Source organism: Neolamprologus multifasciatus, chromosome 19 (genome assembly GCF_963576455.1).
Source record: "Neolamprologus multifasciatus chromosome 19, fNeoMul1.2, whole genome shotgun sequence".
NCBI classification, from domain to species: Eukaryota; Metazoa; Chordata; class Actinopteri; order Cichliformes; family Cichlidae; genus Neolamprologus; species Neolamprologus multifasciatus.
Window position 1 is genome coordinate 24,105,907 of NC_140457.1, and position 21,882 is coordinate 24,127,788.

The 21,882-nt window shown below is 43.2% G+C and overlaps 1 protein-coding gene across 2 annotated transcripts in view; it reads left to right on the top strand.

Annotated features, from left to right (window-relative positions):
• Positions 1-21,882, top strand: part of LOC146496687 (transcription factor IIIB 90 kDa subunit-like) — a 147,570-nt gene that overhangs the window by 23,011 nt on the left and 102,677 nt on the right. The window contains exons 5-6 of one of the 2 annotated variants that reach the window (XM_085144319.1): positions 4,768-4,799; positions 11,478-11,550. In XM_085144319.1, the coding sequence (XP_085000445.1) occupies positions 4,768-4,799; positions 11,478-11,550 (105 nt within the window). Of the gene's footprint in view, positions 1-4,767; positions 4,800-4,849; positions 15,797-21,882 lie in introns of those variants that run through there. The other variant, XM_085144320.1, reaches the window with a different exon arrangement.

Here is a 21,882-nt window from a genome sequence, read left to right on the forward strand (position 1 = left end):
ATCAAACCTGGGGTTTAATTTACGAGGAGCGGCCACACTGTTGGGATCATCCATTTTCAGACGCTCACCGATCGTTCATGTGTTGTAAATTTTCTATTTGTCTTTCTGACCTTCCTTCAATACATTCTTTCTATTTTCAGTTTTCCTGCTGTCTCATAATTCAGTAGTTTCCCATAAACCTCTTGTTTATGTTATGCTTCTTCTTCACTGCCGTGAATCATCTGCCTCCATCTCATCCTATGCTTAGCATCCTGTTGTGCTCTCAGTATATCCATGACCCTTCTCTGTCTTCTACTTTTCCTTCTGCCTGTAAGATTCATCTTTGACATCTTTTGTCCAGTATATCCACTGTCCCTCCCTCTGCATGTGTCCAATCCATCTTGACCTTGGATCTTTAACCTTGTCTCTTGGTTCTGTACAATGGCGTAGATTTGGTTTTGGCATTGGTGGGGACGGATGATTCAACCACCGAACCCTGCCCTGTTTCTTTTTTTTCCTTTTCGTCTTTGCTTCTTGATAAAAAAAAAAGGAGAAATATACTTGCCTACATATGCTATTCTACATGCTTTTAAACCATTTAAAATTACAATTCATAGTTTTATATGTGAATTATATAATATTAAATTACTATTAAACAAATGACTGACTAAAGTATTTTAGAGTTTAGTTTACTTCAGCCATAATCCATATAAATCAGGTATCATACAAACATAAAAATAGCTTCAAATACAGTCATTAGAATAAAAGAATATGACTTGAAGGACTTAACAACATTACTTCAGTTATATTACACCGACATCTCTTATACATTAGCACTAAGGGAACACTGAATGACCTGGTGGTTTTTGTCCATAAAACTACTTGTCTAAGATGACCACAAAGTAAAAGATCTCTCAGCAAAATTATGCAACATTTTAGGCACACTATTGCTCCGATCAAGTCAGTGAGCTGGGATTTCTTATTCTAAACATGAACTACTGTTACAGCAACAGACATGGACTCCTGGTGTCCCACACAACAACTCAATGTCCACTATGTGAAGGAGCCAAACACGTGCCTTCTCCTCTCATTAACTGAGATAAACTGCTGGCATATTGGTTTTACATCTATACTGTCCAGTCTCTCCTGGTGGACATGGCAACACGTTATTCATGGTTACATACAATTTTAGACTGATGTGGGCCAAAGCCTAAAACGATGTGCCGGGAGTTTGCTGTTCTCCCCGGTTCACCTATTTGAAGTTTGCACAGCTACATTCTGGCCTGAAAATTTTTTAAACGTTTATTTTGCAACCCAGAAAGAGTAATAAGAGGGGCACTGAAATTCGGGATTGTCCAAGAAAAAACGGGAGGGTTGGCATCTATTGCCTTCCATAGCCTGTAACGTTATTATGATGGACAGAGTTTATGAGTGAACTTGACTTTAAGTCACTTACAGGTTTCTTTGAAAAATACTTTCTTATATCCAGGCTCTTTTACTGCCATCCTCCTCTCCTCCTTGCAGGTCCTCGCAGCGCAGGATTGCCGCTGCTAAAACTAAACACAGCTCCCTGAAAGGCACAGCCAATCACATTGGCAGTATTTGTCACATGATATAGGACTCCAGTAGAGAACGCAATTTAACTCTTTCTGCACCGCTAGGTGAATGAGACGTTGACAGATCGCTTTTTTTTTCTATCGGTTTTGTTTTTCTTTACTCGAAGAGATCAAATTATTGGTGGGGACAATTCAATAATCGCTGGATATTGGTGGGGACATGTCCCTTCCGTCCATGCCAAATCTACGCCCTTGGTTCTGTATGATGTCACTGAGAGGGGACGTGCCTAACAGAGCGATCTGCGAGTAGAAGAAAGCTACTTTAAGGGAGGATGGCCTTACATACGGTTGGAGTTAAAATGGCTTGCTTCTGACCGTGGATGAACTGGAGTCTTGCACTAAGGACCAGGTTTTTACTGAAATAAAAAAAAAAACAAGGTTTTAAATGATAAAATTATACAGAATTTATTTAAGCCTTTTACCATCATTAACTTCTTTCACTGCAGCTGAATACAATCTCTTCTTACATGTTGATGGACCTCTGAGCGTGTCCTTCTGAGAGTGGCCACACTCAGAAAGTAGGGCAATTACTCTGCAGCCACAGCCGCCTCCTGGCTGCATCACACCGCCTCTCTGATCTCGCTCCAGAAACTTTGGGTCTTTTTACCTCTTTTAAGGCGGTCTGTCCTCAAAACTGCTCGGACTGTTATTTTTGGAAATGGTACCTGGTGTGATCATTTTTTTGCCAGATAATTACAGTTAGAGACTCACAAACGGGCGGTCATTTCCATAAAGCGTCTGGTGTGAAACAACAACAACAGCCTTTATCTGTTTTATTCTGCACAGCAGTCTGCTCAGTTCTTTTGGTTTTGCAGGGCATCTCATGGCCAAACCACGAGCATTAATCTGTTGCTCCTCCACTCTCTTGGTGTTTCAGGCTTTCAGCAGGTTTTTGTAGCTGAGATTTGTTCCCATCAGCCACAGCCACACTGATGTTGGCTGATGAGGTCTGACTCACAGGTTGTGCTCCAGTTCATCCCAAAGGTGCTGATGGATTGAGGTCAGGGCAAAGTGGGAAAACCTTTTCTTTATGGACCTGTCTTTAAGCTTCGGTGTCGTTGTTGAGTTTAAAAATAACACTGAATGAGAGTTAGAGATCAGAGGATTAAATATCCTCTGATCTCTCCTTCTGTCGTATAAGATCTAAGTAGCCCCCCCAACCCAGGGTCCAGATGTGTTGGAGGACCTGCTGCTCTTTATTTTCCTGATTAATGGAATCATCTGCACTTTCCAGACGGGATGTGCCGGGATTATCTTTTTGCATTTCATCTGCACTGCTGCTAATTCCATTGTGCGGTCTTTATCAGAGGAGCTCCGCTAATCCACATAGGCAGCCTGGAGACAGGTGCACCTGTCGCCATAGAGACCAGTGTGCTCAAGCTGGTCGGGCACTGGGAGGACAAGCTATCCAGACCCTGGTCAGGCCTATTGGGCGATCGTGGCTCAAGAGCTGGCAGTTCGTCTTGTAATCAGAAGGTTGCCAGTTCGAGCCCCGGCTTGGACAGTCTCGGTCGTTGACACTTCACCTACTGCCTACTGGTGATGGCCAGAGGGGCCGATGGCGCGATATGGCAGCCTCGCTTCTGTCAGTCTGCCCCAGGGCAGCTGTAGCTACAACCGTAGCTTTCCTCCACCAGTGTGTGAATGAATGAATAGTGAAATTGTAAAAGCGCTTTGAGGGTCTCGAAAAGCGCTGTATAGATGCAATCCATTATTATTGTTGTTGAAGAGTCGCCTGGTTAAAAGTGACACTTGGGTGTCATTCGATTTGTGTTCACTGAATTTTAATTTTGTCGTCAAGGTTATGCTGGTGCCCTCTGAGCATGTGCAAAGTCATACAATCAGGAAATCTACCTGCGCTTAGTTTCGTGGGTGGGTAGGGGGGATCTATAAAACTGTCTTTATAGTCATAGTACTGTGCAAAACTCTCGAATCACCCATCATTTCTTTACATTTCACCAGGAAGATGGGGGCTAGGTGTAGTTAAAAAGCGCAAAAATACACATTTATGAGACAAAAATAGAGTTTCTGTAATTCAGACAAGCTTGAAAATCATGAAAATGGTTCTTCGGGCTTCCTAGAGGGTGCTGGCTACCTTTTTATTTGTTCTGTTAAAATGATTCCACACGGCCACAGTGATGTTGAGCTCTGGGTCTGGTGAGGTTTGCTGTGTTATTTTGTTCTATCCAGGTTGGCTTTCACTGCATTAGCACTGGTTTGGGATAATTGTCATCCTGAAAAACGAAGTTGTTGTCATTCAGATGCTATTAAATGGTATCTGATGGATCTCTTCTGCATTAATAATTACAGAAGTTTTGTCATGAGCTCCAGCACCAGACTGAAATATAGACCCAAACCGTGATAGAGCTTCTACCGTGTTTTACAGATGGCTGTCCTGTCTCTTTCCTTCATGTATATTGAAGTTAATTTGAAGCAAAACATCTCATTTTTGTTCATCACAAATTAGACGATTTTCATTCCAGTTCTTGTGTAATTTTGATTGCTTCATTTCTTTCTTTATGAATGACTTTTTAAAAAAAAAATTTTTTTTTATTTGTATAGTGCTTTTTCTAGTCCCTAAGGACCCCAAAGTGCTTTACACAACCAGTCATCCACCCATTCACACACTGGTGACTTCTTGACAGCCATCCTTTTACTGAGACCCTTTCTGATGAGGCTTCAGCAAACGGTAGATGAATCAACTGAAAGGCCAAATGCATCTGTCAGGACATGACATGATTTCAAATACTGTTTATCTGCCCTAAATAGATTTTTAGGACTGCAAAAAATACTAACATGTTGGTGTTTACCAAAGAAACAGTAACAGAGTGTCATTTAACCTCAGCTCTTCGCTAAATATGCTGTTATATGTAGATAAACTCTGGCTCATCCACTGAGTACATAACTTTTTTTTGTTTGTTTTATGCTTGAATGACTCAGAGGTCTTTTAAGTTGCTTAACAAACATTTTGAAATGTAATGTACAAGGACTTGAGTGAAAATGAGTGAGAAAAACCGCCAACGTCAAAAGTAAAGACCTTCAGAGAACCTGGAGAACTGTTGTTCAGGATCATCTAAAAACGACGACAGCCTGGCTCTTCTTCTGTTTGACTGTTTGGAAAAATACAAATCATGACCTGAACATTTAGTGTCCTTGACCTGGTTTTTCTCAGACATGCTCTTGGACCTCAGTGATATTCTGCAGGTAAGTTTTACTATGTCTATATTGGATGATTGATTGATTTGTGGGTTTTTTTTTCATATTATCAGTGAATTCTTTGGTCTTTAGAACAAAATAGGGTAAAAATGTCCACATCAGTTTGATCAGCCCCTGTTTATATTAGACCATATTTCTTGTATTCTTTCATGAAATCTGCTGTAAATCCATATTAAAAACTGTTACAATGAAATAACTTCTCCAGACTTGGATGAAAATGTCTTTCTCACTTTGATGCGTCTTAAGGCCCAACCCTGTTCAAGCAAACCAGTTAAACACACTACCTTCTACCACTGCTCCCATAGTGCAGGTCTCCCTAGCTGCTCCTGCACTCACGCTTTCCCTCGTGTGATTAAATCTTTCTCGTCTGCATGTGTATAAATTTAGTAAGCCCTCCATTTGTCTGCATATTTAATTCACAGTGAGTCAGGGGTGTGGTGTCGGTGAGGATGGGACATTTCTCAGAGTCACAGCTGGTCGGGGGCTTTTATTTTTATACACCCAGCTGTCCTGGAGGAGCCGTCCACCCCTCCCCCACCACCAGCACCACCCTGGCATTTGGGGGTTGGGAATGGATTTGTATTGGATTTTAGGTGGGTGGGGTTGTGGGGTTATTAATGCTGAGAAATGTGGCTGTAGCTGCTGCTGCTGGGGCGGTGGGGTGTGTTTTACTCTACCAATCACTTTTTATGGATCCACACCCAGACCACTTGGTCTTCCTAGCATTGTTTGGATGAATGGTCAGCTTTGTCCGTCTCAGGCTGTTTTCTCAAAGCTGCTTAAACGGAGAGGCTCCACTGCTGAGGGTCGGATCGATACCAGCTGCCTTTGTATCCAGCTGACATTATGGCAGTTTAGCATGTTGGTCATTAATTGAGTGGTTCAGATGTTTCTTTCATGTGAGAGCTGTATCTTTGCACACATGCAGAGTTTTGTGCAACAGGTGCTTTGGGTGGTGACCTCCACACTATTTGGAGGCTTCGTCAGTCTTTGGGGGAGTGTCACCACACCAGATGTTTGCCAGTTGGTGGTAACATGAAATTGAATCATTCCTGATCCCAGTGAGTGTTATTCTTCAAGAACAAATGCATTTAAGTTGCTAGTCTGGCTTTTGGCCCTCAGGGCTACAGGGACACAGACAAAAATGATCCTTTGAGTGCTTTTTAGGATGCTGTGGGTTGTCATATATTTATTGTCTTATAGACCAATCAGGCAGAACATTCTGTACACTTGCGTAATGTTATGTTGGTCCACATTTCGCTGCCAAAACAGTCCTGAACCATCAAGGCATGGACTCCACTGGACCCCTGAAGGTGCGAGCCTCACATGTCCAGGGTCACCACTGTTCCTTCCTTGGATCGCTTATTGATAGATACTGACCTCTGCAGACTGGGAACCCCCAGCTGCAGTTTTTGAGATGCTCTGACACAATTTGGTCCTCGTCAAACTCGCTCAAATCCTTACGCTTCCCTATTTTTCCTGCTTCTTAGTAGAGGTGGGAATCACCATACATCCCACGATACGATATTATCACAATACTTAACGCACGATACGATATTATTGCAATTTTTTAAATATTTTGCGATTTTCGGATTCTGTACATAAAGGTAAACTTTATCAATATTCATTTTATCTAATATCAAAGTCTCACACTCAGTCTTTCTCTCATTTCAGTTTTATTGTTGACAAACTGAACGGTTTGTATTACAGTCTAGTCCAACTTAACTGAACAACCATCTGGTACAATTATAGCTATTCTGAACTATGCAGTTTATGAAAACTATGCAGCCCATTCAGCAACTGAAGAATTTGAAAGTAAATTAAAACAAAATATAATTTTACATTAAATAAAAAAGTTTTAAACTTAATTAAAATAAAACATGTCTTAAATTAAAATAAGTAAACTGTCATGTTTATTGCTGCCATAAAAAAGTTAAACACATTTGGACAGTGAAGGAATGTCAGGATTCTTGCTCAGAAAAAGGATCAACATGCTCTGAAGTCAGAGCACAAAAACCTTTTTTGTAACAAAATATTGATTTCTGCTGTCCCTGTATTGATACATTATTAGCAAACAAAATATCACGATGCTACACAGTATCGATTTTTTCCCCCCACCCCTACTTCTTAGTACTTTGAGGACTAACTTGCTCCCTAATATATCCCACCGACTAACAGGTGGCATAATGAAGAGATAATCCGTGTTATTCACTTTACCTGTGAGTGCTTAAAATGTTATGTTTGATTGGTTTCAGCTGCTAAACTTTGTGCTAAGATTTCAGTCTGGGATCCTGGTTAACAATCAGTTTGGGATCATTAAGCAAACTTGCCATTTGCCCAGTTCCATTGTTTGTGGTATAAAGACATGCAGACCTGCTGACAGCAGCTGTTTGTAGCTTTCAACTTTATCAAAGAGCTGTTTATCCTCAGGCTTGTCAGAGGAGCTGCCTTCAGTCATACGAACCACATCAGGAGCTCTTTAATTGAAAGCTGTTCCCCTCTAAAGCCCCAATCACTGTGTCCACCTGTTGAACTGTGACGTATCAGGTAACCACGCAGTAGTTTTGATTGTAGGGTGCTGGGGGTTGAACTTTGACCGTGGAAAGTTTGATTTAACGCTTCGATGGAGAGGAGATTGTTTACTTCTCAGGTTCAGCCACTGCTGAACTTTAAAGTCTCAGGCGTGACTCGAATGTAATGTTCAGACCACAAGAGTGAATGTCACTTGTCTGTGACGACTGTTTACATCATGATGTTCTGCATAACAGACGATTGACAGTTCTAACACTTATTTTTAGGATATATCTGCATCTTGTGCATCATACAGAACAAAGTTTCCAAAATTGCGTAAAATGTTTGCAATCTCTTCGTTCTTTTTCAGTTTTCAGCAGATAATAGAAACAGTGTGACTCTCGGTTCCTGTCTTAAAGTGCAGCGTGTACACATTGTAAAAATAATTGTGTGCTTTTCAGCCACCCCGAGACTTCTGATTAATTAAAAGTTGTAATAAAGTGGCAAATCCAGCTAGCAAGTATAATTAGGCAAAAACAAACTACTTTATGAGTCCAGCTGAAATTGAGAGTGCCTTCGGTATCTGTAATAAATCTCTCTGCACAGGAACACGGTGCACAGCTCCAATCAGGGGTCTGAAAACTATGATAGATGTGTACGGCGGGCAGTTTGGGTCACGAGTTTCAATTTTTTCTTCTAAAAATGACCTGTTTGGCACGGTGTTATTACATGCACAAAACCAGGATATAAAATATAAACCTGAGAGCTTTTGTCAATCACAACAAGAAAGAGCAATGATGTATTGAGCTTGCAGCTGGTTATTTGTAGTTTTTCTGTATCCAGTAGAAAAACAATATTTGATGAAGATACATCCTTATATTAAAACTCTGTTAGCTCCGGTTTTAATGTTTTCCAGCTCCGGAGAAAAACGCCTGTTCTTAAGGTGCTAAAGCTTCACCAGCTCTTCTCTAACTCTGATTGGTGTTTGGTGCTGGGCAGATCAAGCACACTGTGTTTTTGTGCTGTTTATGTCATCATTAAAATGAGGTTGGCTCTTTACTGTTTCTTATTCTTGTGCAGATTACTCTGAGTCGGTGTGACTCCTCATGTCTGTGTATCGTAGTATTAATGATGGCGAAGATGGCGTTTTATCAGTCACACAGTAGTGACTGCACTTGTTCCACTTCCTTCTGCTTTCATGTAGAAATTCCTCGCTGGAATCAACTTCCCAGAATAGCAAAGCAGCATCTGTCCCTGCTCGACACCAGGGGAGGCCTCGAGCAAGAGTCCGTCTGTCTGTTCCTAAGACCTCCTCGTTTTGCTCCCCCCTCCCCGTGTTCTCGGGAGAGTTGGTCTGAAGGAATGACAGAGAAGTGACCCGAGTTCGCGACCTGATCCTGCAGCTTTCACTGCCGCCTCCTTCAAATTTCAGCCAGAGCAGAATTTAATTCCAGGCTGCAGCGCTGTTAATTCTTTAAGAGAGGATAGATGTGCAGCCTCGTGGCTTTGTTATGCAACAGTATCCATCATCAGATCCTTTCAGATAAAGTAGGGGGTGGGTGGGGGCACCCCCAACCCCCTTTTTTTAACTGCTGAGCCTTCTGGAGATGTTGTGGGGTCAAACACAATGAAACATCTGTGATGGGAGGTTCCTGTGAGATAACCCTGATGACACACAGCACCATTCACCTCCCGTTTCCTCTCTTCCTTTGACAAACCTGGTTTCTAGTTTGCTGCTCAGCCTAGTTTTAACCGCACAAGGGATTTCTTATCAGATCCTCTTCCAGAAGGTTTGAATAGGAAAATGCATCAGCCCCAGTTTATCAAGCATCAAGCACGGATTTTTGCAGTCCGGTTGATCTTAAAGCCTCAGTGACTGACAAATTTACTTGTTCAATAACGTAGAACACAATTGACACAAAACTAGTTGTATGGTTTTAACAAGTAAGATATACTTCATATTTTATGACTTTCACTTGTTAGGTGACTGTGTAAAGATCCCAGGAGGAGACACAAATCCCTGGATTGTTTTCCTCCCCTCACCCACAACTGGTTGCAGCAGATAGCCACTCCAGCCTGAGCCTGGTTCTGCAGGATGTTTCTTCCTATTGAAAGGGAGTTTTTTCCTTCCCACTGTCACCAACTGCTTGCTCACAGAGGTTGTTTGTTGGTGTTTTTGATGTGTTATCGGGTTTCTACTAGGGCTGGGCTATATCATACCGTTCACGGTAATATCGGTGTAATTTTGGGCAACGATAGGAGAATGAAATATCGCGATAGAATATGGGTAAAACGTGCATGCGCAGTGTCTATGTTTACATACGCACATGGCGGCGACGCAGAATGAGAAGAGCGAAAGTGGATCGTTGGATGAAACGGATGAACCAGAATTGGTTTGTAAAAATGCTGCAACTTCAGTGATGTGGAACTGGTTTAGCTTTCATCCGTCAGATACACAACAAAGCACTATTTTTGGTAGCGCATGCTAGCGGGCCGTCGTTATTACCGTGTTGTTTGGAAAATACGGCACACTTAAAATCAATCCTTTGATTTTTCTGAAAATCGACAGAGCCCCTTATAATCCCGTGTGCCTTATGTATGAATTCTGGTTGTGTTTACTCACCTCGAAACGATTTTATGTCGTACACGGCGCTCGAAAATCTGTCAAATGTTTTAGTACGACTTTGCTAAGCTACGCACCCGCACAGCTTGATGGATTGTCGGAGCATTACGGCTACCGTAGGCAGGAGCCTCGCGGAGTGATACGTACTGTGCTTCAACATAATATTACCGTATTGTGTGTGTATAACCTCTTTAAGTTTTGTGGATATTCTACATGGTTATGCTGAGGATATGTCGGCCAATTTCCACTGGAAATGCCTTTTGGTTAAACTGTCAGCAAGGAATTTGCACTGTTACATTTTTATGTAACTTTAATGCACATAAAAAACAGCTGCTTGTTTAAGTGAAAATACATTGATGTGGGTTTTTTGCACTAATAAAGTTGTGGAGTTGTAAAGTATTTTGTCTAGTGTCAATTATATCGTCAGTTATATCGTTATCGCAAATTTTCAAATGTATATCGTGATAAATATTTTTGGTCATATCGCCCTGCTCTAGTTTCTACCTTACGATACACAGCATTATGAGGCAACTGTTGTCTTATGAGAATTGTTTGGGGACGGGAAATGACTGGTTGGACTTTGTGTTGTTAAAAGAGCTCCTCCACTGCTGCGAATCATGTTAAAGTACTTATACGCACACTCTTAAGTTCTGCATCGTATGCTTGTGCTCATCTACACAGGTCTGCTTTCACGCAGTGTTGCAGAGAAACATGCAAACCCAATTTTTCAAAGTGACACAAGTGATGCAGCCTTAAAAAATAAAAGTTGGCCAGAATAAAATAACAAAATTCACTAGATTAGGGTTTATACAAATTATTTATGGATTCGTGTCAGTTTTGATGCGAAAAAAGGTAAAATTTTATCTTCACATGATTTATTTTGGCTGCCAATCAGTTCAGATGCCAAAGATGGTCAATTTACTGTCATTTAAAACAAAGATGAACAGCAAATCGTCACATTTGAGAAGCTGGAGAAACTGAAACAAGTCTGTTACCAGCAGTTGCCTTCACTTTAACATGAACCAGTCAGATTATTCAGTTGTTGTGCTTTATTTGTAAATCTAGAAGTCTCTGAGGGGCTTTCTTAATCATCAGCGATGAAGATATTTAAGTTGCTTTTAAAATTCGATGAGTTCATCACAACAAGCTAAAGCGTCACTATTTTCTGGGCTGTTCAGAGTGAGGAAAAGTCAGGATTGTCCGGACCGAGCAGAGAAACCAAAACGTGGGCACAGCGAGTGCAGCTGCAGGTGTTTTCATTAGAGATGAGTCCAAATCAGACATAATGAAGCGTAATGTTCTGCAACCTTCAGGTCAATTATGTAACCAGAACACTTGTCCTGCCGGTGATGCAACGGCCTTGTTTCATGTCCTGATAGTGTGCTTAATCGCACTCTACTATAATTCTTTAAGTGGCTTTGAATGGATTTAATGGCTCCTGGACTCATTAGATACACGTTTCCTGGCAGTGCGAGGTACTTTACGTCTGCTGAATAACATCGTTTACTCGTCCTGTGTTGTCTCATCCACAGGTGAACGTCTACGTGTTGGGAAGAACGTTTCTCGTTCTGGCCAGAGAACTTTGCATCAACGCTCCTGCTATAGGTATTTGACCTCCACTTTACTCTGTTTACTGTGAGTCGTGTTATTAAAATGCTGAATCAGGTGTGTCATACCTTTCACATATTGTAAAAACCAGAAATGTTCACTATAGATTTAACAACAGGGAAAAGAAGCTGGAGCTGGAGGATGAAAAGCTGTATACACTCATTTATCCCTTCGTTTAGTATACCTGTTGAACTTCTCTGTAGCGCATGGCAATCATAGGCAATCATATAACAGCAACTCGCTGCATTTATGTCAGGCAGCTCAGATTCACAGAATGGTCCAAACGTAGGAAAATGTCTAGATGGCAGCAGATCTCTGGGCAAAAATGCCTCATTGATGTCAAAAAGTACGGCTAGACTTCTTCAAGCTGATCGAAGGGCAACAGAAACTCAAATAACCACTCATTACAGCCAGGGAAGAGCATCTCTGGAGGTACAACATGTCAAACCTTGTAGCATATGGACTTCACAGCAGCAGACCACACCAGGTGTCACATCTGTGGGCTAAGAACTGGAAACTGAGGCTGTAATTCACACAGGCTCAACAAAATTAGACCATAGAAGGTCAGAAAAACGGCCCAGTCTGCTCAGGTTTGATTTGTGCTGCGACATTTGGATGGTAGAGTCGGAATTTGGTATAAAGAACATGAAAGCAGGGACTGATTTGTATCAGCGGATCAGGCTGGCAGTGGTGTAATGTAATGAGAGGTTATCCTCATGGGTGTGGAGCTGACAGCAACTGCATGACAACAACTGCTCAATATGGACCGAGCTCTGTGAGGAATGTTTGCACCAACTTTGTTGAATCTTTGCAGACATGCATGGAGAGGGTCCAGCCCAGAACTAGAAGGTGGCGAGTGTATGTTACACCTTTCTGTAAAAATATTATTTGTTAAGTGGCCATAAGAGTGAGTTATTTCTTCACACTGTTGAAAGCTCCTCCAGAGAAACTTCCAGAACTGGGGAAAAACTGTGATGAGGTGGAGGTGGAGGGCATTCACACCAAAATATGTTTTATTCTAATTTTTCGGTTTTCCACACTTTATCTAATTATCTAATAAATAAAACCGGTCCTTGTTATTGTTTCTGAGAGCATCCTGTACTTTTTGTGAAGTACGGCATATTATTAGCCTATTAAACTCAAGAGTTTGACTTTTCTACATTTACAAAAACTCAAATGTGACCACCTTTGAGTTTTGTAAGGCTGGTCTGCAGCTGCCTGGAAGATTATGAGCTCTGTTGCCTTAAATCGAACACGACGAGCCTTCCTGTCAAAGCAGAAGTGCATTAACATTAACTATAATGTATGAAATATTTTGGGAAACTGTCAAAGAAAATCACAAGCTTTCCTCGTGCATAGCTTTGCATTTCCATTATAGTGTTTTGCCAGCGTTAATGGCAGACAGTGTGCTGTCTCTTAAATGCACTGTGCAGTTTATTTAGTAGGAAATGAATCCAAATCCTCACTTACAAAAAGAGGCAGAACCCTTATCAGTCCTCAAAATGTGCCTGCCAGACTCCATGCAAGTGAGGTAGAAACCTAATGTGTAGTTCCCACTTTAGTTACCAGAGGGCGCTGCTGCCCCTCAAATCCCCCACTCCCTCACCCAGATCCCATAAGATGTCACATGTGCGGCTTTCTCACATTATAACCTTTATATTTCGGCAGGTGTATAAGCATTCTTGTACAGAACACATCTGCTCATCAACAGCATCAAGCTGTTAACAGATAAATTGTATTTTACAAAAAGACACAACGTTTCTGAGGCCGTCCTCTGAAGTGCAAAACGACTCTTGACACAATTTCTACTTTTTTTTTCTGCATTAGAATCGAACAACTACATAAAGTTTGCTCCTCAGGTGATATTGCTGCCTGGACTATAGTAACAACATTGTATATAGACTTGCAATTACACAATTTGAAGCAGACCCTACTTGTTCCAGTTCTGGAGCTCAGCTTGATTACATAACCACAGGTCACTGTATTAATGTTGTTCCTACAGCAGCCGCAGCCCTTGAAAAACACAAGCTTCTGAGCGAATAACGTTAAATCAGCATTTAAATAAAAAAATAACATTAAATTAAATAAGATAAAACAGCTCCTTCGCTTTTAAAATAGTCTCTTATAGAACTAACCAGGCCATTTAGTGTGACATTACTCAAGTGTCTTTTAATGCTACATTACTTTGAAGGTTGGGAGGCAGCGATAGACCTGATTTCCCATCAGCAGTCCAGAGCGGCTTATGCATAGAACACAAGCTCGGGGATCTGTCCTCCCTGTACTCCAGTCCCGTTGGTGCTGTCGGAGGAGCACTGGAACTGAAACGTGACCTTCCCGCACTGCACCTCCGTCATGCCCTCCTGGCCGAAGTAGCTCAGCTCATTCCCGTCCAGGACGGCGCTCACTGTGTAGAACGCGTCCTGCTCCACCTGAACGGGATGCTCGAACCACACCGGGAACGTGCTGCTCGAGCCGTCCGACACAAACTTTGTCAGGTTCTGCGCCAGGATCACCCCCTGTCTCTTAAGCTCGATTTTGACGCTGTACTCGGCTTTGCCGCCGCTCGACCCGTACAGGCCCAAACCGGCAATAAAGATCCGCTTGTCCACAGCAAACTGGATGCTGTCGCACCGGCCGCGGTAGCGCCACTGGTTGCTCCGGTAGGCCGAGGACTGGAAGCGGTGGCACCTCTGAGGAGCCAAGCCCTTCCTGGGATTCAGAGGGAAGTCTAGTTGGGGCTTTTTAGCCGCAGTGTACCACAGGAAGACATTGTGCGTCTCCTCCAGTGTCAGGATGTCCGACTGCGCGGCACCGTTTGCAAATTCGTCCAGGCTCATGGTGGGGATGCGCACCAAGAACAGCGCCTTACCCAGCACCTCTCTTTTGTTGCGAGTGGTCGGCCCCAAACCCTGTCTCTTGCATTCTGCCGTGGCCCAGTTCATGACCGCCTCAAACACCACCACTTCTTTGGTGTTGAGGGTCTCCCGCCGCAAGATGATGTCCAGCGTCTGCAGGTCGATCTCACAGAAGCCCTCCGAGCGCAGCGCGAGCTCGGCCTGGGCGTCGATTACCTCCCAGCAGCGCTGCGTCAGCTCGGGCTCCTCAAACAGGCGGCTCTGAGAGAGCAGCACGCAGGCATTCTTGGCCTCCAGGCTGGTCTCCAGGAAGGTGACGCAGGCCTTGGCCAGTGCAGGGACGATGTACTTTTTGGCAGCATACAGGGTGGCCAGCACCGTGTCTGCCTCCAGGTCGATCTCATCGCTGTACAAGTACCTGGGAGAAAGAAAAGAGCCTTAAATGTACAGAAATCAGACTGGCTGACAGATGATATGCTGACTAAGAAGATACAGTGATGACCACATTTAAGTGACTCTGGCTCCACATTTCTTCTTCTTCCTACTGTATCAAGAGACTCGGCAAACAAAAAAGGGAATTCTTTTCCTTCCCAAAGAAGATTATATAACACCATTATACATAATCCTAGCCGTTTTCCAGAAAGTCTGCAGAGCAACAATCTGCTACGCTTTTAGCCAGCGCTACTGAATGAGCAACAAAGGCATGTTATTTATAACTACTAGTGTGCATAAAGGCAAACTGTCAGGATGAGGAAAAGGGGGGGGGGGATTGTTGCCAGTCGAACAAAGAGCGCTGAGAAAACCAGCAATTACAGAGCACCGCTGCCACGGCTCTCTGGTGCTCCCAGCATTTTGGCATTCGCCTCTGCTTAGCTTTGGATGAGTAATAATATACTTTGAAGTGACACTGACTGTGCTTGTCATCTCAGCTTCTGGTTGGCTGAGCGAAGGGATGGTGAGTGGCTTACTTCAGCAGAATTAGAAAAGCAGCAGGTTCCACATCTGGGATATGGATCTCAGACTCCTCCTCCGCCAGATCGCTGTAAAACATGGCACAGAAGACGGAGCTTCCCACGGCCAGCACGTACTGAGAGGGGAGGAGACAGATGCGTCAGAGAAACCAGAGGAGCTCGTCTTTCACAAGTTCAACACTAGAGCCGATATATTACCTTGCATTGTCCTCAGAGCTCAAATATCAACATTAGTTAAGTTAGTGCGTAAGCTTCCCGTCTTTCTCTGGTTTGCAGCGATTTTTCCGAGATGCGCTCCTTACCTTGTGCGCGGGAAGCTTCTGCGAGGCCCCCAAGGGCCCAACAATGAAGTGGACATCAGCCATCAGCTCATTGTTAAACATCAAGGCGTTCCTAAAAACAGAGCAGGTTTCACAAGTAAGCCTCAACTATTGTATAACAAGTCCTCCCACACTGCTTTTGCCTAGAGACACTGGTTATTTTCATAGATTTAGGGAGGATGTAGCTCTAACAGGAGGGCTACAGGGAAAAAAAGAGGACTACCCTCTTATTGTTTTCTCACTTTATCCCTCAGCTTTGAAAATGTCAGCTCATTGGGATCTATGGAAAGTTCCCCAGAGTGCTTGGTGACATTTTTAAAATGTCTTGTTTTGGCAGATCAACAGTTCAAACTCAAGTGGGATTTGTTTACTGCCAGAATAAATTAAATAGATTAAAGAACGGTAGGAGCAAATAAGTAAAACAAACAAAAAAAGCTCATGTTGGTTTAGATAGACGCTCCAACAGTAAATCAGTTTTCTAGAAACTTTAAGGGAGTCAAAGTGCTGCAAAGTAAAAGTAAAACGAGCATGAGCGATCCTCACAGCAGTGATTTTCGTGCACTTTGCTGCTGCCAGCTTCCGTGTTTATACACCGAGTCAAAGCGGCTGTCATTACTCTGACAGCGACTCTTTCGCACTGCGATCCCTGTGACCGGGCTTTTTGCGCACAGTGTGCCCCGGTAGATTAGGCGGATAATTGTCCTCTGTGTTTCTGGAGTTACCTCTCTCGGAGCGTGGGGTGGCTGCACTGCCAGCTGGGTGGGTCTACGTTGTTGTTGTTGATGTTTTGCTGGGTGGTCGGGGTGGTCGCCGCGCTCCCTCCGCCGCCGGCGCTGCTCCCGCTGGCCTGGCACACCTGCAGCTCCTTGGTCTTCTCCGCGTCAGCCACCGTAGTGCCGTTGGCCAGGTTGGTGTTGTTAGCGGGGTATAACTCCGCAGCCATCTTCTTCTCCTGCTGCTTTTTCTTGCTCGACAGGGACAGAGTCAGGATCTCATAACATAGCGGCAGCCGGCCCGGCAGCCTGGTTACCTTCTTGGACTTTTTCAGTGTTTCTGGAAGTAGCAGCAAATAAGTCAAACACCTCATGATCCGGCCATGATGGAGCAACCTGCAGTCTGCCGTTGGCATCTGCACGAGCAGCCGATCTTCTGGGTTTTTTCCTCCTCCCTCTCGCTCGCTGTCTCTTTAATACCCGGTACAATAAACTGCTGTCGGGCTCGACATGAAGCTTGTCGCTGCGGTGGATTGAGTGTTTTTCTTTTTTTTTTTCCCTTTCCTGTGCGGTCCGGTTCCTACAACGCCGGTTTCAAACGGCACCGACAGCGAAGTTTACGCGACAGCATCTAAATATCCTCCCAGGCCCACTGCTGTCCGTTTCCACATCCACTCGCAACTTTCGACCTCAAACACTTGTTTTTTTCCCCGTTCCTCGGCGGTCAGCTCATCCTCTCCGAGCGCACAAATGTCCGCGAAGCTTCGCTTGTTTTCTCCCTTTTCCAGCGAGTGGGTAATCCGGATAGTCGCAGCTGGTAGTCAAGTCCAGCCTATTTTATTCCCACCCCGCCTCTGCGTTAATCCTCACGCACATTTCTCTCCCGATTTTTCCCCCTTTTTCTCCGAATCGGCTGTAGACCGACACGAAGCCAGCTACGATGTTCCGCTGCTGCCGAGGTAAATAATCATTTGTCGGGAGTTTTTAAGCTCCGCTCGGTTTTTTCGCCCCCCCCCCCCCTCTCATTTTTTTTTTACTCCTCCCCGCCTCCCCCTCCTCCTTATTTTTGGTCGTGCTCTCCTTGAACGCCCAGGGCCCGCCGAGGACCAATAACAATCACGCATCGCGCTGACGTGAGGCCAAAGAGGCCCCTCCTTCACTAGCTCCGCAGAGTGCGTCACAGGACAGACGCTCTGATCTCTCCTCCTCAGAGGAGGAGCAGGGCTGGAGTGAAAGACAATACACACCAGGGAGACAACGCAAGTAACCCCCCCAACCCCCCACCTATGCAGACACACACTTCTGTTTAGGACGACCCCTACAGATGTGTCTTTGTGTTCCCGTGTGGTTAATAAGTGTGACTTAAAATTTGTTTGATGCCATTGGAGTCACTCTGTGGCAGTCCTGGGACTTTTGTCTTTGTTTTTGTGAGTTTGTGGGCTTTTTTTTTTTTTTGTCAATTTTGCATCCCATTTGTATCTGTCTTTGGTCATTTTTTAAACATCTTTTATTAGACATTTTGTATATATTTATAGTTTTAATTTTTTTTTGTGTGTCCCATTTGCCAGTGTTGATTCCATTTTATATTTCTTTGGTTGTTGGTTGGGGGTGGCTGTAGCTCAGGTGGCAGAGCAGGTCAGCCACTAATCAGAAGGTCGGTGGTTTGATCCTAGTCTGCTCCAGTCTGCATGCCAAATATCCTTGGGCAAGATACTAACCCCATGTTGTTCTCCGATGCATCCATCGGAGTGTGAATGTGTATGAATGGTAGACTACTTAGCACTTAGGTCAGAAAAAAGTGCTTGTGTGAATGGGTGTGATTGGGTGAATGAATTAGTTGTATAAAGCGCTTTGAGTGCTCAGACTGAGTAGAAAAGCGCTATATAAGAAGTCCATTTACCAAGTCCATTTGTTTACTCTCTGTGGTCATTTGTTGTCTGAAGATCATGCAATAAACCTGTAGGATGACAAGTTGTTTGTTCATCTCTGCACAGTTAACAAGAATTGCTCCTCATAGGACAGTGGTCAGATTTTAGATTAACTTGCTTTAGTGTTGTGCAGTACTGCAGACTTTGGTGTTGATCCTATACAGAGTAAATGCAGGGCCAGTATTGCCGATACCGATACTTTTAACTCATAAAGACAGTTTATGTAGGGGAGAGCGGCGTGTCATGATTAATAAGATGAATCATCAATTGGCAAATTCTGAACACATTTTAATGACCGCTGAATCCGTAGAGCAGCGGTCTCCAACCTTTTTTGCGCCACGGACCGGTTTATGCCCGAAAATATTTTTACGGACCGACCTTTAAGGTGTCGCGGATAAATACAACAAAATAAAGCTAGTACCGGTACCGAAAAAAATAAGATTTATTCATAACACACGTGAAAAGACCCAGGAATACCGAGTTAACGATAAAAATGATAACAAAAAAGCGTTGAAAACCGATAAAACCCCTGAAAACTATACATTTCACACCTGAGCCTCAACTCTCGCGGCCCGGTACCAAACGACTCACGGACCAGTACCGGTCCGAGGCCCGGGGGTTGGGGACCGCTGCTGTAGAGTGTCAGAATGTAGTACAGTAGTATATTTAGTTTAATTTTCATTTCTAAAAAATATTTATTTTACACAATTCAGTGGGCTACACACTGAACCCAGAGGATAAAAAGAAGGTATCAATCCCTACCTCGCTGGTAATGATCTGAAACCAATACAGTCTTGCTATCAATGCTGTTGATACTCGCATCATTCAGCTCACCTATTGTTCATTTTACAAACACTTCTTTTGTCCTTGTTGTTCAATTTCTTCCAAATTTTTAAGGATACGCTTCAAACTATTCCAACATATGCCAGATATGGCATGTTTTTGGCTAACAGCTCTTTGGGAAACACCTTGTTGATGCAAAAATACTTTTTTTCTGCCTGTCAAACTGACAGTGATAACAGTGACTGTATTATCTGCATTTCTTTTTTTAGTAATTGCTTAATTAATTCTGTTTAGTTGCATTAATAACATTGTAAGTACAGTGATAAATAGAACCATTACTTACCCTGCATCAGTGTTTATTCAGTTATCTTTTTCTGACAAAAGCAAGCAGTAAGTAATTAAAAACGAATGCACGAACAACGATGATGAAATGTATTTAAACGTTCGTCAACAAAAGGAAACGAGATGAAAATATTCTAGATGAGATCTAATTAGAACTAATGAAGTTGTGTATGTAGGCGGGATGGGTTTGGAAGTGTTCCAATCAGAAGTAATAACCTTGTGCAGTAAGGTTAGACACGCACATTTGATCTGCCCCCCGGGAAACGGTACAATTAGCTTCCATCCTCCCCGTTTCTCATGAAAATGAAGCAAAATGTCAGCGTTTCAGAGGAAAAGAACGGTGCACACGTTTCACATTTGATTTCAAGGAAAAAACTTTAACACTTTATATATTAGTCAACGGACTCAACTTTAGTTTTAGTCTACTGTAGTCAACTAAAACAAAAAAAATAGATGCCTAAATTATGCCTACAACAAAATCAAAATTAACAGTGCCTTGCAGTATATCAATATAAAGTATCTAACAAACTAGTATAAATGTAACAGTATTAGCAAAACTTTGTTTGTTTGCTACATTGTAAATTCCTAAAAGCTGCTTTTACTTGAAGTCTAATTCTGGTCATTTGTGAAGTAAGTGATCAAACCAACAGCACGATATCATGTATGGCAATTTAGCTTCAGTGGAGTTGAAGACCAGAAAATGATTTATGAAATTTTATTAGGCTTTAGGTCGCACTGTAGTGCTGCCGTCTTGTACTGCCGTTCATCAATCAGAAGGATTTATTAGAGAGAGGAGGAACCTCTGAGACAGAGTCCTGTACCCAGAGTAGCACAAACTAGAATAGAGAGCCATTGCAGTTTTGGGGGTTGAGGGAAGGGTGCAGCTTCCCCATGACTGAATGATAACACTTTAATGCTATTCATGAAGCCCTGCTCCCACATTTGATTGAAAGGAGCAAGTTCGCGGCCCTTCTCCGGGGGTGGTTGAAGTAATTTGGGGGAATAGAGGCGAGGCAGGTTGAGGTAAAGGGGCTACACGAAAAAGGTAAACTACAGCACTCCATCACAGAAAGACTCCTGGGCTGTTTGAGCATCACAGATTGATTATATTCAACGGTGAAAGAGGATTTGGGCTATTTTTTTCTTCTTAAACAACCTCTTTTTTTCAGCCTGGTTTTGAGTTTACAGACACCGAGTAAAAAGTTGGAGCAGCGATGGCCAGCTCTGCACACGTATCATTACACGGTGCAGAGGGGGGAAGGGATCAGCCTGGATCTTATTACCAGCTGGCTCTACCAGCTTTCCACTGGGCTGCTCTTTAAACAGAGCCTCTGACTTCAAAAGGTATTTGACTCCACTATCACAGTCGGGGCACAAAACTCGACTTTTAGTCTTCAGGCTACAGTGGGAACCGGATTCCTCCTCATTTGAGTTTTAAACTGGATTTCAGAGCATGGTAAAATCATTTTTCACAATAAAAAGCGACTAAAGGCAAACGGGCCACCTGCCAGGCAGTTTCATGGTAAAAGCAGGTGGTCGTGATGTTTTTAAAGTATTTCCCATAAAGTTTATGACATGCAAAACTGTGCAAGTCTCTCAGAGACAGAAGAAGCGAGCAGAAAGTTTAAGGAGTGAGCTTGCGATTGGATGATTGCCCATCCAAATCCTTTCGCCAGCTGAGAAAATGTGGATGGAGTCGCTGAATGAGAAACAGGCTGCTTCGAGGTGCACTCAAGCTAAATGCTAATCCTCCAGTCCTCCAGTGGAGCTAATTAGCAGCCAGCAGTCAGAAACTGGTTTTAGTGGGAAGCTCACAGGTGGTAGTAAGTTAAGATCTGGATGTGTTTCAGGCTGGATTTTGGTCATTTTTTTTCCCTTTTCTTTTTTCTTTTGGCCTAAGAGAGGAAAAGTGTACTCGCTCTGGCATTTTGGTCTGTTTACTGCTCACACAAACCAGGGCTTGTAAACAAAAATCCATGGGCACGCGAGCAGCAGTTTATTGGACAGAGCTCTGGCTAAAGTGCCACCAGGAGAGGCCTCTGGCTCCGTGGTTGCAGAGAAGCTGAATTAAACTTGAGCACAGTGGCCTTGAATTTGCCACAGTTTATCTTCTCCAATCAGTCAAACACAAAACGAATGCTAAATAGAATCCTTACACTCATGAACTGTGTAGCATGCTGCAGTTGCTTTAGATTACATACAGGAGCTGCTCATTCCTCAGAAAGGTAAATGGTAAATGGACTGATTCTTATATAGCGCTTTTCTACTCTCCCGGAGTACTCAAAGCGCTCTATACAACATGCCACATTCACCCAGTCACACCCATTCTCACAAGCACTTTATCTATACTTCGTGCTTTTTCTAACTACATTCACACACATTCATACTCCGATGGACGCATCGGAGAGCAACTTGGG